The 17,022-nt window shown below is 43.6% G+C and overlaps 1 protein-coding gene across 1 annotated transcript in view; it reads left to right on the top strand.

Moving 5' to 3' along the window:
* lrrc28 (leucine rich repeat containing 28) overlaps positions 1 to 17,022 on the top strand; it is a 91,813-nt gene that overhangs the window by 67,155 nt on the left and 7,636 nt on the right. Inside the window, exons 8-9 of the mRNA XM_068017800.1 lie at positions 466 to 638; positions 16,254 to 16,413. Of these exons, the coding sequence (XP_067873901.1) occupies positions 466 to 638; positions 16,254 to 16,413 (333 nt within the window). The remainder of the gene's footprint in view (positions 1 to 465; positions 639 to 16,253; positions 16,414 to 17,022) is intronic.

Here is a 17,022-nt window from a genome sequence, read left to right as displayed (position 1 = left end):
CCTCTATTTCCCTACCACCTACCTATACTAGGGGCAATTTTATAATGGCCAATTAACCTATCAACCTGCAAGTCTTTGGCATGTTGGTGCCCTTCATTTACCGCTGAGAGCGAAATTCAGCCTAATCTATTTATTTCAACTGTGCCTATATATATATAAATCAAGCTATTCATGATATATTTGCTATGCTTTTCTCTCCCAAAACATTAAAACGTTTATTATAGAATTAAGTGGAGATCATCAATATCAGCATTGAGAAGGAATAAGAATTATGTCAAGCTAAACATTGCCAAAAAGAATACATGATATGCAGAAGTTATTGGGAAATGTAATACTAAAATGTCTTCGCTATTATAGTAGTAGAACTGTTGACTTGATCAAAGGTTGTTGTGCCGTCAAATACAATGGTGACTCTTAACATTACAGTGACTTTTGGATGTGTTTTTCTTCCCTGTTTAACCACAGTTGTGGTTCCTCTGTGCAAAATGAAGAAGTGAAGCTTTCATTCACCCATAGGCAGCTGATCATTACCGTACCAGATGAAATCCAGGTAATAGGAACGGAAAATGACACGATCCCTCCACTTGAAGAAATGGTTATGAGGACTGTCTACAGTTTTTACCACACATCTAACAAAGGCATGTCTAACTAATCTTTTTACTAATGGCCACAGGTTCATGTCTGAAAGATAATGTAAGGTTGATTTTATAGCTGCTAATGTTAAAATGCTTTCATTACAGTACACTAAAGATGGAGAATATTTCATTGGTTTTGCATGCTTATTGGGAACCAGGGATAACTGCTGGATATTCCCAACATTATTATCTGTGCACAATTAAGGATAATAAGAGCAATCCACTGACTTTAAAATAACATGTTATTTACTTTTACTTTGCATGGATTCCATTTTCAAAATCCATTGCACTGGAAAGTCACTAACTGGCATTCCCCATGTACAATTTTCAGCAACATGTACGAGACTTCTGCTTACCATGCAGATCTGCTGTGAATTCCAGGGTTAAGAATGAAAAAAGTCTTTTAGTGATGCACGGCTTTGTGATGGGATTTAAATTTGTACTCTGGCTTTTCTCACTTGGTAAGTTCTTGATCTCAATTATGACAAGGGAAAGAACAGAGTGGGGGTCAGTAATTTGGTTTCGGGGTGTTCTGCAGACCCCCACCAGTCAATAATGAGGCATATTAATTTTGTCATATGAACATTGATTTTAAACTGTTGCTGAAGTGAAGAAAGGACGTGTTTAAAAAAAAAAATCACCAGACACTTGGCTGGAAAAATATTAGCATACTAACAGACAGTGCTTGGAGAGACAAAGGACTATTCCCTGGTCTACTTAACCCAAAATGGACTTTGATCACCAGACATTGAAGGTGAGGAAGCACATATTCCAAGATGACTGCTAAGATGGCAGAATCCACAAACAGAAGTGGTCAAACCAACCAGTCACATGACTAACCTCTGGGCAACCTGGGGTTTTTTGAATTGTGCCACAGAGAAAAAGGCAGAAGGTTGTTGAAACTGAAGCTGGAGCAAGGAAACCATGCTCTCGCACTCGCTGTCTCGCATTTCCCAAGCCACTAGACCCACAGACAACACGTAACCCTCGAGAGAAACGACTGACTGTGAAACAAGTTGAAGCATGCATACGATGCATACTGGGCCCCAATGAATTGCAAGTCTGACCAGCAACCAAAGATTTCACAGCAAACTCAAAGGACAGTAAAATAGAAACCCATCTATTGCCTCTAACTTTTCCCCTTTATTCTATTCTTTTCTGTCATATCTGCGTGTGTGTTTATCTCGTATGCATGCTAGTGTGGTCGCGTCGCATATTCGTAGTCGTTAACCGGATTAGAGTTTAAGATTAATAAACTTCTACCTTTCTTGTTTAAAATCTAAGAAAATCTGCCTGAATTGATTTCTTTGCCTTATAATTGGAAAGTGGTGAACAAGGATTCACAAAGGGGGAGATAAAAACACTGTTTTAAAAATTAACAGTTAAACCAGGCAAAGGCTGAGAGGGAACCCCTAGACCCTCTCACCTGGTCATAAAATGGGGGTGTAAGAAAATTGGAGATGGGGAATCAAATTGCCTTTTGCATGCATCCTAGCAACCACTTCAAACACATTATTCTTGACCCTTTTGCAGAAAATGACAAATAGCACGATTTGGGCCTTTGTATTAATAGGTAAAAATGAAATCAAATCACCAGTTGTGTAAGCTGGCATTGTGCACAAGGTGATATCTCCATCTAAATAAAGTGTTTCATGCATCATGCATCACTCTTCATTGCAGATATGAAACCTTTTCTTTAAATAAAAAAGAAAGGTGCATAGTACTTCAGACCTTTGACTCAAACTGATGAACATCTTCCAGTTTCTAGAATTCCCTCACCAAGCCATTCAACTCACAATCCAAAGCTGTATTTACTACTGAGCATGGGCTTAGCAGCAGGACAATACAGTGTGGATTTTGTGGTGTAACATTTCTATCCTTGCAAGCAGCCTGTCATCTGACTTTCACTGAGAATGCCTTTTCTTTCTTGGCCCTAGGGAGCTGTGATATGCACTTTCCTGCAGGTCTGCAGTTGTGTCTCTTTAGGCTTGCACCCTATGGTTTTTAGTAGATTCTTTAAATGAAAGTGGGTTACATCTTGCCCTGGGGCTGGTGATGATTCTGAGGAAAGTTACAAAAACTCCAGTTTATTGATCCACTGAAGCCTGTCTGGGGGAGTGGAAAAAAGACCAAGTGGTGTAAGGTCTGCATACCAGTGTAGCTGATCCTAAAAAGTAATTTTATCTACGTGAAGATTGAACCTTACCCTTAAGCTTAAAGGTTCACATTTAGTCATGTCTTGGTATAATAAAGAACATACTACTTTGAATCTGGCAATCATCAAAAATAACGATAAATGCAATTTTTAATGTCTTAGTAAATTATGCAGCACACTTCTGAGCTAGAACTGGAAAGAATAATATTGGGTAACGCACAACCCTCTGAGACATTTGTGCTTCTCTAATTTTTACCTTTTGAGCGTCCCCGATTTTAATTGCTCCACCTTTGGTGGTCGTGCCTATGGCTGCCTAGGCCCTGAGCTCTGGAATTCCCTCCCTAAACCTCGCCACCTCTCCTACCCCTTTCTCCCCTCCTTTAAGATGCTACTTAAAACCTAGCTCTTTGACTAAGCTTTTGGTCGCCTGCCCTGATATCTTCCTATATGGCTTGGTGTCAGATTTTGCTTTATAACGTTCCCATGGGACTTTTCATTATGTTAAAGGTGTTAAATACAAGCTCTAGCCGCCAAGCACGCTGCACTGCTGAACTCCCAAGAAAGCCCCCAGCGAGTTAACGTCCTTAGCTCTTAAAGCCACCAGAAGCACCGCGCAAAGAACAGCCAGGTGCTGTGCAAACGACTACTGGCAACACCTATGCAGTCGTATTCAACTGGCCACCGACACCAGAAACATCAGAGGAATGTATGATGGCATTTAGAGCTTTTGGGCCAACCATCAAGAAGTTCGCCCCCCTCAAGTCTTAATCAGGGGAAACAATCACTGACCCAAGCAAGCAAATGGATCGCTGGGTGGAGCACTACGTAGAACTGTACTCCAGGGAGAATGATGTCACTGATACTGCCCTCAATACAGCCCAGTCTCTGCCAGTCAAGGATGAGCTGGACAAACAGCCAACAAAATCGAGCTTAGTAACGCCATCAATTGTCTAGCCAGCGGAATAGCCCCTGGAAAGGACGGCGTTACCCCTGAAATAATCAAGTGCTAAGCCTGCTATACTCTCAGCACTCCTTGAACTGCTTTGCCTGTGCTGGGATGAGGGAGCAGTACCACAGGACATGCGCGATGCCAATATCATCACCCTCTATAAGGACAAGGGTGACCACAGTGACTGCAATAACTACCGTGGAATCTCCCTGCTCAGCACAGTGGGGAAAGCCTCCGCTCGAGTCGTTTTAAACAGACTCCAGAAGCTGGCTGAGCATGTCAACCCTGAGGCACAGTGCAGCTTTCAAGCAGAGAGATCCACCATTGACATGCTGTTCTCCCTTCTCCAGCGACAGGAGAAATGCCACGAACAACGGATGCGCCTCTAAGTTTCCTTCATAGATCCCACCAAAGCCTTTGACCTCGTCAGCAGACATGGTCTCTTCAGACTATTAGCAAAGATCGGATGTCCACCAAAGCTACTAAGCATCATCACCTTGTTCCATGACAATATGAAAAACACAATTCAGCACAACGGTGCATGATCAGACTCCTTTCCCATTCTGTGTGGTGTGAAACAGGGCTGTGTTCTCGCACCCATACTGTTTGGGATCTTCTCACTGCTGCTCTCTCGTGTTTAAGTCTTCGGAAGAAGAAATTTTCCTCCACACAAGATCAGGTGGCAGGTTGTTCAACCTTGCCCGTCTTAGAGCAAAGACCAAAGTACGGAAAGTCCTCATCAGGGAACTGCTCTTTGCTGACGATGCTGCATTAACATCCCACACAGAAGAGTTTCTGCAGAGACTCGTCAACAGGCTTGTGGCTGCCTGCAACGAATTTGGCCTAACCATCAGTTTCAAGAAAATGAACATCCTGGGACAGGACATCAGAAAGGCTCCGTCTGTCAATATCAGTGACCACAGTCTGTAAGTCGTTCAGGAGTTCACCTACCTGGGCTTAACCGTTACTAGCAACCTGTCTCTCGATGCAGAAATCGACAGGCACGTGGGAAAGGCGTCTGCTGCTATGTCCAGACTGGCCAAGAGGGTGTGGGAAAATAGCACAGCCTGTGTCCTCAGTACCTTGTTCTATGGCAGTGAGGCCTAGACAAAGTATGTCAGCCAAGAGCGACATCTCAACGCATTCCACCTTCGCTGTCTCCAGGGAATCCTTGACATCAGATGGCAGGACTGTATTTCCAACGCAGAGGTCCTCGAGGCAGCCAACATCCCCAGCATGTGTGCCCTACTGAGCCAGCGGCGCTTGCGAAGGCTTGGCCATGTGAGCCGCATGGAAGATGGCAGGATCCCCAAGGATGTATTGTACAGCGAGCTCGTCACTGGTACCAGATCCACCGGCCGTCCATGTCTCCGCTATAAAGACGTTTGCAAACATGACATGAAGTCTTGCGACATTGACCACAAGTTATGGGAACCAGTTGCCAGCGATCGCCAGAGCTGGTGGACAGCTATAAAGGCAGGGCTGAAGAGAGGCGAGTCGAAGAGACTCAGCAGTTGGCAGGAAAAGAGACAGCAGTGTAAGGAGAGAGCCAACTGTGTAACAGCCCCGATAACCAACTTTACTTGCAGCGCCTGTGGAAGAGTCTGTCACTCTAGAATTGGCCTTTATAGCCACTCCAGGCGCTGCTCCACAAACATTGACCATCTTAGGCGCTTACCCATTGTCTCTCGAGACAAGGAGTCCAAAAAGGAAAGGAAAGGTGCTATATACAAGTTCTTGTTACAGGTTTGCATGAGTTAAAAAAAAAAAGTACCAACCGTGCTAAATTATTTAATAAGCCAAACATTTTTTAATTCTTTCATGAGATGTGACACTGGCAAGGCTGGCGTTTGTTGCCCATCCCTAATTGCCCTTGAGAAGGTGGTGGTGAGCTACCACCTTGAGCCCCTGCAATCTATCTGTTAGAGGTACTCCCACAGTAGTAGTAGGGAGGGAGTTCCAGGTTTTAAACCTAGCGATGGTGAAGGAACAGCGGTTATAGTTTCAAGTCAGGATGGTGTGCGACTTGGAGGGGAACCTGCGGGTGGTGGTGGTGTTCCCATGCATCTACTGCCCTTGTCCTTCTAGGTAGTAGAGGTCGCAGGTTTGGAAGGTGCTGTTGAAGGAACTTTAGTGAGTTGCTGCAGTGGATCTTGTATATGGCACACACCGCTGCCACTGTGCATCAGTGGTGGAGGGAGTGCATGTTTGTGGATGGGGTGCCAGTCAAGCGGGCTGCTTTGTCCTGGATGGTGTCGAGCTTCTTGAGTGTTGTTGGAGCTGCACCATTCCAGGCAAGTGGAGAGTATTCCATCACACTCCTGACTTGTGCCTTGTAGGCGGTAGACAGGCATTGTGTAGACAGGAGATGAGTTATTTGCTGCAGAATTCCCAGCCTCTGATTTGCCCTTACTGCCACAGCATTTACGTGGCTAGTTCAGTTCAGTTTTTGGTCAATGGTAACCCCAGGATATTGATAGTGGAGGATTCAGCGATGATAATGCCATTGAACATCAAGGTGAGATGGTTAGATTCTCTCTTATTTGAGATGGTCAGTGCCCGGCACTTGCGTGGCACAAATGTAACTTGCTACTTTTCAGCCCAAGCCTGGATGTTGTCCAGGTCTTGCTGCATCGGGACACTGGCTGCTTCAGTATCTAAGCAGTCACGAATGGTACTGAACACTGTGCAATCATCAAATATCCCCATTTCTGACCTTATGATGGAGGGAAGGTCATTGATAAAGCTGCTGAAGATGGTTGGGCCTAGGACTCTACCTTAAAGAACACCTGCAGCGATGTCCTGGGGCTTTGATGTTTGGTCTCCAACAACCAGAACCATCTTTTGTGTGAGAGTTTTCCCCCCGATTCCCATTGACTTCAGTTTTGCTCGGGGTTCTTGTTGCCACACTTGGTCAAATGCTGCCTTGATGTCAAAGAATGTCACTCTCACCTAACCTCTTGAATTCAGCTCTTTTGTCCATCTTTGGACCAAGGCTGTAATGAGGTCTAGAGCAGAGTTGCCCTGATGGTACTGAAAATGAGCATGGTATTGCTGTGTGTCTCTTGATGTCGCTGTCACTGACACCTTCCATCACTTTGCTGATGATTGAGAGTAGAGTGATGGGTTGGTAATTGGCTGGATTGGATTTGTCCTGCTTTTTGCGGATAGGACATATTTGGGCAATTTGGGCATTGTCAGATAGGTGCCAGTGTTGTAGCTCTAATGGAACAACTTGACTAGGGCCGTGGCTAGTTCAGGAGCACAAGTCTTCAATGCTACTGCCAGGGTGTTGTCAGGGCCCATAGCTTTTGCAGTATCCAGTACCTTCAGCTGTTTCTTGATATCACATGGAGTGAATTGAATTGGCTGAAGACTGGTATCTGTGATGCTGTGGACCTCAGGAAAAGGCCGTGATGGATCATCCACTCGGCACTTCTGGCTAAAGATGGTTACAATTGTTTCAGCCTTGTATTTTGCATTGATGTGCTGGGCTCCAGCATCATTGAGGATGGGGTTATTTTGTGGAGCCTCCTCCTCTAGTTAGTTGTTTAATTGTCCACCATCATGCATGACTGGATGTGGCAGGGCTGCAGAGCTTCTATTTGATCCATTGCTTGTGGAATCGCATAGCTCTGTTTAGGGCATGCTGTGTCCGCTGTTCAGCATGCATGTAGTGTTGTGCTGTAGCTGCACCAGGTTGGCACCTTATTTTTAGGTATTCCTGGTGTTGCTCCTGGCGTGCTCTTCTGCACTCCTCATTGAACCAGGGTTGGTCCCCTGTCTTGACGGTAATGGGAGAGTGAAGGATATGCTGGCCCATGAGGTTACAGACTGTGGTTGAATACAATTCTGCTGCTGATGGCCCACAGTGCCTCATCTATCCCCATTTAGCACAGTGGCAGTGTGACAACACGATGTACGGTATCCTCAGTGTGAAGACGGGACTTCGTCTCCACGAAGACTGTGCGGTGGTCACTCCTACCAATACTGTCATGGGCAAATGCATCTGCGACAGGTAGATTGGTGAGGGCGGGGTCAAGGAGGTTTTTCCCTCTTGGTTTCCTCACTGCTTGTCCTTAAGGACTCAGCCAGCTCTGTCAATCGTGGTGCTACCAAACCACTCTTGGTGATGTGCATTGAAATCATCCACCCAGAGTACATTCTGTGCCCATGCTACCCTCCGTGCTTCTTCAAAGCGGTGATCAACATGGAGAGTTACTGATTCATCAGCTGAGGGAGGGTGGTAGCTGGTAATTAGAAGGTTTCCTTGCCGATGTTTGACCTGATGCCATGAGACTTAATGGGGTTCAGAATCAATATTGAGGTCTAGCAAGGCAACTCCTTCCACTGTGCTGCCACCTCCGGTGGGTCTGTTCTGCCGGTGGGATGGGATATACCCAGGAATGGTGATGTAGGAGTCTGGGACATTGACTTTAAGATCGGATTTGGTGAGTATGCTATGTCACGCTGTTGCTTGACTAGTTTGTGTTGCAGTGCTCTCAATTTAGCACAAGTCCCTGGATGTTAGTAAGCAGGATTTTGCAAGGTAGACTGGACAGGATATGCCATTGTCATTTCTGGTGCCTAGGTCGATGCTGTGTGGTCCATCTGGGGGCCAAATGAACATCATGGGTGTAGGGGATGGTGGGAAGAGTTATAAAGAACAAAGAAAATTACAGCACAGGAACAGGCCCTTCGGCCCTCCAAGCCTGCGCCGATCCAGATCCTCTATCTAAACATGTCGCCTATTTTCTTAGGGTCTGTATCTCTTTGCTTCCTGCCTCTTCATGTATCTGTCTCGATACATCTTAAAAGACGCTATCGTGCCCGCGTCTACCACCTCCGCTGGCAACGCATTCCAGGCACCCACCACCCTCTGCGTAAAGAACTTTCCACGCATATCCCCCCTAAACTTTTCCCCTCTCACTTTGAACTCGTGACTCCTAGTAATTGAATCCCCCACTCTGGGGAAAAAGCTTCTTGCTATCCACCCTGTCTATACCTCTCATGATTTTGTACACCTCAATCAGGTCCCCCCTCAACCTCCGTCTTTCTAATGAAAATAATCCTAATCTGCTCAACCTCTCTTCATAGCTAGCGCCCTCCATACCAGGCAGCATCCTGGTGAACCTCCTCTGCACCCTCTCCAAAGCATCTACATCTTTTTGGTAATGTGGCGACCAGAACTGCACGCAGTATTCCAAATGTGGCCGAACCAAAGTCTTATACAACTGTAACATGACCTGCCAACCCTTGTACTCAATACCCCGTCCGATGAAGGAAAGCATGCCGTATGCCTTCTTGACCACTCTATTGACCTGCGTTGCCACCTTCAGGGAACAATGGACCTGAACACCCAAGTCTCTCTGTACATCAATTTTCCCCAGGACTTTTCCATTTACTGTATAATTCACTCTTGAATTGGATCTTCCAAAATGCATCACCTCGCATTTGCCCTGATTGAACTCCATCTGCCATTTTTCTCCCCAACTCTCCAATCTATTTATATTCTGCTGTATTCTCTGACAGTCCCCTTCACTATCTGCTACTCCACCAATCTTAGTGTCGTCTGCAAACTTGCTAATCAGACCACCTATACTTTCCTCCAAATCATTTATGTATATCACAAACAACAGTGGTCACAGCACGAATCCCTGTGGAACACCACTGGTCACACGTCTCCATTTTGAGAAACTCTCTTCCACTGCTACTCTCTGTCTCCTGTTGCCCAGCCAGTTCTTTATCCATCTAGCTAGTACACCCTGGACCCCATGCGACTTCACTTTCTCCATCAGCCTACCATGGGGAACCTTATCAAACGCCTTACTGAAGTCCATGTATATGACATCTACAGCCCTTCCCTCATCAATCAACTTTGTCACTTCCTCAAAGAATTCTATTAAGTTGGTAAGACATGACCTTCCCTGCACGAAACCATGTTGCCTATCACTGATAAGCCCATTTTCTTCCAAATGGGAATAGATCCTATCCCTCAGTATCTTCTCCAGCAGCTTCCCTACCACTGACGTCAGGCTCACCGGTCGATAATTACCTGGATTTTCCCTGCTACCCTTCTTAAACAAGGGGACAACATTAGCAGTTCTCCAGTCCTCCGGGACCTCACCCGTGTTTAAGGATGCTGCAAAGATATCTGTTAAGACCCCAGCTATTTCCTCTCTCGCTTCCCTCAGTAACCTGGGATAGATCCCATCCAGACCTGGGGACTTGTCCACCTTAATGCCTTTTAGAATACCCAACACTTCCTCCCTCCTTATGCCGACTTGACCTAGTGTAATCAAACATCTGTCCCTAACCTCAACATCCGTCATGTCCCTCTCCTCGGTGAATACCGATGCAAAGTACTCGTTTAGAATCTCACCCATTTTCTCTGACTCCACGCATAACTTTCCTCCTTTGTCCTTGAGTGGGCCAATCCTTTCTCTAGTTACCCTCTTGCTCCTTATATATGAATAAAAGGCTTTGGGATTTTCCTTAACCCTGCTTGCTAAAGATATTTCATGACCCCTTTTAGCCCTCTTAATTCCTCGTTTCAGATTGGTCCTACATTCCCGATATTCTTTCAAAGCTTCGTCTTTCTTCAGCCTCCTAGACCTTATGTATGCTTCCTTTTTCCTCTTAGCTAGTCTCACAATTTCACCTGTCATCCATGGTTCCCTAATCTTGTCATTTCTATCCCTCATTTTCACAGGATTGTGCAGTTGGGTGGGAAGGTCAGATTGTGAAGCTAAGTGTTTCGGGGGGTGGGGGTAAGGGCAAATAGTTTAGAGATACAGCACTGAAAAATAATTGTTCATTGATATTGGGGGGTGGGAGAGGGGCAAAAGAAATGCATTTATTTATTTTAATTCAGTGTCACTTTAAATATTTAAGTGCCCGCGGGAGGGCTGACAGCCCTTTAAAAATGGCATCAGCACCTGCGCACAGGCAACTGATGCCATTGCCAGGATGGACAGCTTGGAATCTCGGCGGCTCTTTGGCGTGCGGCCTGCCGATATCTGCGGCGGGCTTATAAAATTCAGCCCTGTAAGTAGATATAATGCATGTGATCTTTTACATGTAACAGTAAAATTTGTATTTATCCTATTTGAAAGTCTGAAGCAGGATATGGTGGCTGACAAAGTTTTCAGGAAGTGTTTTAGGCAATTTGACTGGTTCAGGTGAATTGTAATTTTTCTTAGAAATTTGACAAGTTACAATTAATACATTTGAATCACATTGAACAAACTTGCTTCTCTGCCAGTCAGGTGGAAGAAGTTTAGCACATATTTGGTGTTACAGACATCTGCGATTTAGTGTGCTACGTCTGAAATGTGGTAGATAGCCAAGTGCACACTTGTAAATTTTTCACAATGTTGAATTTCCAATGAGATTGCTTGTGGTAACTCATGATGCACTGTTTTACATGGACAAGATTACTAAATGATATAAAACAGTACTATTCAGTTGCTAGACTGCAGGTTCTGTCCCTTTACGGCTGCAAAGTCTGATATGCAATTGTTCAGTGAATTAATGAAAATATTAGTTGATATTGAAGTTGGAGATTAGAAGTTTGGAAATTAGAAATCAGCATGCAGATATGGTTTTGGTATTTTGTGTTTGTGCAGACTTTTTCTGTGCATGATAAATGACTACTTTTGCTTCTTGATACTTTTTAAGTGGGAGACAGAAATTTACATTCGACAATGTGTAACATCTGAAATGTGACAGAATACAATACATTGCCAAATTGATAATGTACATTTTAATGCACATTTTGGAAGGAAAGATAGTTAGAAAACGACCCGACCTGACCACTGGACTGAAGTTGATTATATTAAAGAGGTTGTGCTCTACCTTGGAATGAAATCGCTCACTGCAGACTAGTGCGGAGTCCAGATGCACGTTTCCCGCCTTGACGTCCTGGCTGTTCAAATCTGGAAGCTATTCCCTCCCTGACCAAAAGGCAGCACTGTGTCCGACCCGGCCCGACACAACCCGAGCCCGAATGCTGGACCCGGAAGAGAGACCTGACCCGACCCGAACCTGACACATGTCGTTGGGTCTGGTTGGGTTCGGGTCAGGTAGCCATGCTCTAATGATGAATATAATGGACTGGATGCAATTGACCTATGCGGAATGTGTAAGGGCAACACAGAACAGAGGTGGAGATCCATGACAGTCAACCTTCTGGGAAGAAGATGACACCAATGAACGAATGAATGCACATTTCAAATTGTATATTATGTATATTTTATTCATATGTAATGTATATATTGTCTGTCTTGCATTGATTTCTTCTGTTTCTACTCTCTATATTTATTTGCAAAATCTGTGATTTTTTTTAAAGTATAAGCAAATTCTATGCACAAAATTATACTGAGCACAAATTTATTTCATCAGTCTGCAGTAGGTGAGGAGCACATTATCTATGGACTTTTAATCTATATGCAAAGCCTTGGGAGATGCATAGTTTGTATTTGTTAGGCTGACAAGTGAACCTGAAAGGGTACCTAGTGCATTTTCAGTTTGACTGATTAACTGGACACCTTTAATAATATCCAGCGTTCGTGGAATAGTGTTTTTTTTAAATGCTGAGAAATGTATCATTTATAAGTGAAAGTGGCAAATTTCAGAGGAAGGTCAAACAAAAAAATAATGCTTATAATTTTACATTTTCAGCATCCTTCAAATTAAGTGATTTGACACAGTTTAATGCTCTTCTATCCAGTTGTTGAATTTGAGAGCAATCTGTGCTATTGGTGTTCCAGCATGACTTAGAGTGAACATAGTAGGCCATTCAGCCCCTCGAGCCTGTCCTGCCATTCAATGAGATCATGGCTGATCTGTGGTCTAACTCCATATACCTGCCTTTAGTTTAGTTTAGAGATACAGCACTGTAACAGGCCCTTCGGCCCACCGAGTCTGTGCCGACCATCAACCAACAATTTATACTAATCCTACACTAATCCCATATTCCCTACCACATCCCCACCTGTCCCTTTATTTCCCTACCACCTACCTACACTAGGGGCAATTTGTAATGGCCAATTTACCTACCAACCTGCAAGTCTTTTGGCTTGTGGGAGGAAACCGGAGCACCCGGAGAAAACCCACGCAGACACAGGGAGAACTTGCAAACTCCACACAGGCAGTACCCAGAATTGAACCCAGGTCACTGGAGCTGTGAGGCTGCGGTGCTAACCACTGTGCCGCCTTTGGCCCACATCCCTTTATATCTTTGTTTAACAAAAATCTATCGCAGATTTAAAATTAACGACTGTTCTAGCTTCAACTGCTGTTTGTGGGAGAGAGTTCCAAACCTCTACCACCCTTTGTGTGAAGAAGTGCTTCCTAATATCTCTCCTGAACGGTCTGGTCCTAATTTTTAGACTATGCCCCCTAGTTATAGAATCTCCAACCAGTGGAAATAGTTTATCTTTATCTAGCCTGTCTCTTCCTGTTAATATCTTGAAGACTTGGATCAGATCACCCCTTAACCTTCTAAATTCCAGCGAAAACAGGCCTAATTTGTGTAATCTCTCCTCGTAACTTAACCCCTGTAGTCCAGGTGTCATTCTTGTAAACCTCCGTTGCACTCTCTCCAAGGCCACAGAGTGTGGTGGGTGCGTGGAATGCGCTGCCAGCGGTGGTGGTAGAAGCAGATACGTTAGGGGCATTTAAGCGACTCTTGGATAGGTACATGGATGATAGTAGAATGAAGGGTAGGTAGTTAGTTTGATCTTAGAATAGGTTAAAGGTTCAGCACAACATCGTGGGCCGAAGGGCCTGTACTGTGCTATACGGTTCTATGTTCTATGTCTATCCTTCCTAAGGTGTGGTGCCCAGAACTGCTCACAGTACTCCAAGTGGGGTCTAACCAGGGTTTTGTACAGCTGCAGCATAACCTCTGTCTTTATACTCCAATCCTTTAGATATAAAGGCTAGCATTGCATTAGCCTTTTTGATTATTTTCTGTACTTGCTCGTGGCATTTTAAAGAGCTATGCACCTGAACCCCCAAGTCTCTTTGGACATCCACTGTACTTAACCTCTTCCCATTTAGAAAGTACCCTGCTCTATCCTTTTTTGGTCCAAAATGGATAATCTCTCATGCCCACATTGCAATCCATCTGCCACAGTTTTGCCCACTCACCTAGTCTGTCAATATCTCTTTGCAATTTTATGCTATCATCTAGACTGTCTACAATGCTGCCTAACTTTGTATCAGCAAATTTGGATATATGACTTACTATGCCATCATCCAAGTTGTTAATGAATAATTGAGGCCCCAACACAGATCCCTGCGGGACACCACTAGTCACATCTTGCCAATCGGAGTACTTACCCATTATCCCCACTCTCTGTCGCCTACCACTCAACCAACTTCCTAACATTGTCGATAATTTGCCCTCAACTCCATGGGCTTCTACCTTAGTTAACAGTCTCTTATGTGGGCCATTATCAAATGCCTTCTGGAAGTCCATATAAATAACATCCCGAGACATTCCCCTGTCCACTACCATCGTCACCTCTTCAAACAATTCAATGAGATTTGTCAGGCATGACCTTCCCATCATGAATCCATGCTGGCTGTCCCTGATTACCTGAAATTTTTCTAGGTGTTCAGTCACCCTATCCTTGATTATAGACTCCAGCAACTTGCCCACCACAGAAGTCAGGCTAACTGGTCTGTAATTTCCTTGGTTCCCCCTTTCACCCTTCTTAAAAAGTGGAGTGACATGTGCAACTTTCCAATCCAGAGGGACCACTCCTGAATCTAGGGAACTCTGAAAGACTATAGTTAGGGCATCTACAATGTGCTCCCCTACTTCCTTTAACACCCTCGGATGGAAATCGTCAGGTCCTGGGGATTTCTCACTCTTTAGTTCCATTAATTTCCTTGTTACTGATGTTTTACTTACGTTAATTGTATTAAGTCGCTGTCCCCTATCGGCTATTAATTTTTTCAAGACTTCCGGCAAGTTATCCTCCTTTTCAGTTGTAAATACTGAGACAAAGTAATTGTTCGACATGTCTGCCATTTCCCCATTATCAATGACAATATCTCCATTTTCATCTTTTAGTGGGCCTACATTGCTCTTGACCACCCACTTTCCCTTTATGTAACTATAACATTTCTTCTTATTGATTTTGATGTCCCTTGCAAGTTTCCTTTCATAATCTCTTTTAGTAGCTCTTATAAGCTGCTTTGTGACCCTTTGCTGGTCTTTGTATCGATCCCATTCGGCTGGATCTGGGCTGAGTTTTGCATTTTTGTCAGCCCTTTCTTTTTGTTTTATGCTATCCCTAATCTCTTTAGTTGTCCATGGCTGTTTTTTCTGTGAAGTGGAGCTTTTTCCTATCGGGTATATACTCGCTCTGTATTTCGTTTAATGTTTCTTTAAATATTCTCCACTATTCTTCAGTCGTTTGACCCATTAACAGATCTTCCCAGTTTACCGTGGACAGTCTCTGTCTCATCTCAGTAAAGTCAGCCTTACCCAAGTCTAAAATTCGAGTAGCTGATTCGTGCTTTTCGCTTTCAAACGCTTCCTTGAATTCGATCATGTTGTGATCACTATTTGATAAATGTTCACACACAGTTAGGCTACTAATTAAATTTGGATCATTACTCATAACTAAATGTAATGTTGCCTGTCCCCTTGTTATATCTAGGACATATTGCTGTAGGAAACTATCCTGGACACATTCCAAAAATTCACTACCTTTCTGACAGGTGCTAGTCTGCCTCTCCCAATCTATGTGTAAGTTAAAATCCCCCATTAATACTACTCTGCCTTTGTTACACACTTGCCTAATTTGTGCATTTATACAATCTAACACCTCAGAACTGCTACCAGGGGGTCTATACACAACACCTATTACAGTTTTAGATCCTTTTCTGTTCCTCAGTTCCACCCATAAGGTCTCCACTGGATGCTTTCCCCTCATTATATCCTCCCTCACCAATGAGGTGATATTATTTCTAATCAGTAAGGCTACTCCATCCCCAAGTGATTGGATGTGGGGATACAGCTCTCTACACAGTAAGTTTCTGGTCTCCAGTGCACCAGTGGTCAACACTGAGCAAATGTTGCATGCTTCACCATATATTGGGAGAAGAAAATTGGAGGGAGGAAGAGAAGTAAATACCATCGTCTCCTAGTATCTTATTTTTAGAACAGGTTTGGCAGATGCCCAGGAGCAGGTAATTACCTGCCCTTTGAGCCAAGGAAGTGGTTTGTGCTATGAGCACACCTGAAAGAAGAACAAATGCAGAGAAAATAAAAACAAAGTCTGTTGTTATCCCCTTTCTTCTTTACTTCCAGTAACAAAAGCACCTGTTAGAAAATATTTACTGGGATTGAAGCCATCTGTTGTTAGACACTAGTACATAAGCAGGTTTAGATGAGAACTGTAATGTTTATAAAGCTACTAACCTTGCATAGATTAAGCTGCATTAAATAGGATGTTCAATGCAGAGAAATTTACAGTGTTATGTTCTCCTTCAGGTGTGGATCTCCCGTCCCCAATCTCATTACCTCGGAATCTGTGCAAGTTACTAGTCTACCCTCTGGGACATTGCCATCACTGCAGCCAGCCAATGTTTACCATCGTCTATCCTAAGTGTTTTCCTTTGACAGAGACCCCTATGGCTGCCTTGTATAATGGGTAATTATAAAGAGATTGGTCTTGTGTTTTGAGTGTCCATTGAGGTTTTCACTGAAGGGAAAGCATTCAGCATTCAAAAGAAAGCACAATGCTTTTTATATGATTAAATGGCTGGTGTATTAGATTGCATCAAATTTAGATATATTTGAACCAAAAGCAAAACAATTGCATATTTTCCCATAAACTGCAGCGATGTTAGTTTCACTATTTTACACTTTTACACTTGTTCAGAAATTCAACAGTTTTTGAATTAATTATGGTAGAGATGTAATATCTGATAGGGCCTGAAACATGCTTGTGGCGCTATCCTGAAGATAATTCAGGCTCTCTTACGAAAATTTGAGTACAGTAAATTTATGATACTGTGCCCATCTTTCATGACTTTTTTCCTCTGTTTATAGTTCATTGCTGGAAAATAGACCCCTGTGTTAAATATTATTGAATGTTGAAGTTCTCAAATATTTTTGAAATGAAATCAGGAAAGCAAAACTTGAGGTGATTTGATTTCTATGGACTAGTACCTAAAATGGCTGACAATATAAACTCTGACATCGGCAATATTCAAGTGAAAATTTCTCTTCAGGGTAGTGAAATTATATGTGGAGAGTA

This window comes from Heterodontus francisci, chromosome 38 (assembly GCF_036365525.1).
Source record: "Heterodontus francisci isolate sHetFra1 chromosome 38, sHetFra1.hap1, whole genome shotgun sequence".
Classification (NCBI taxonomy): domain Eukaryota; kingdom Metazoa; phylum Chordata; class Chondrichthyes; order Heterodontiformes; family Heterodontidae; genus Heterodontus; species Heterodontus francisci.
Note: the sequence above shows the minus strand (reverse complement) of the source record. Positions and strands in the feature narration are given on the sequence as shown.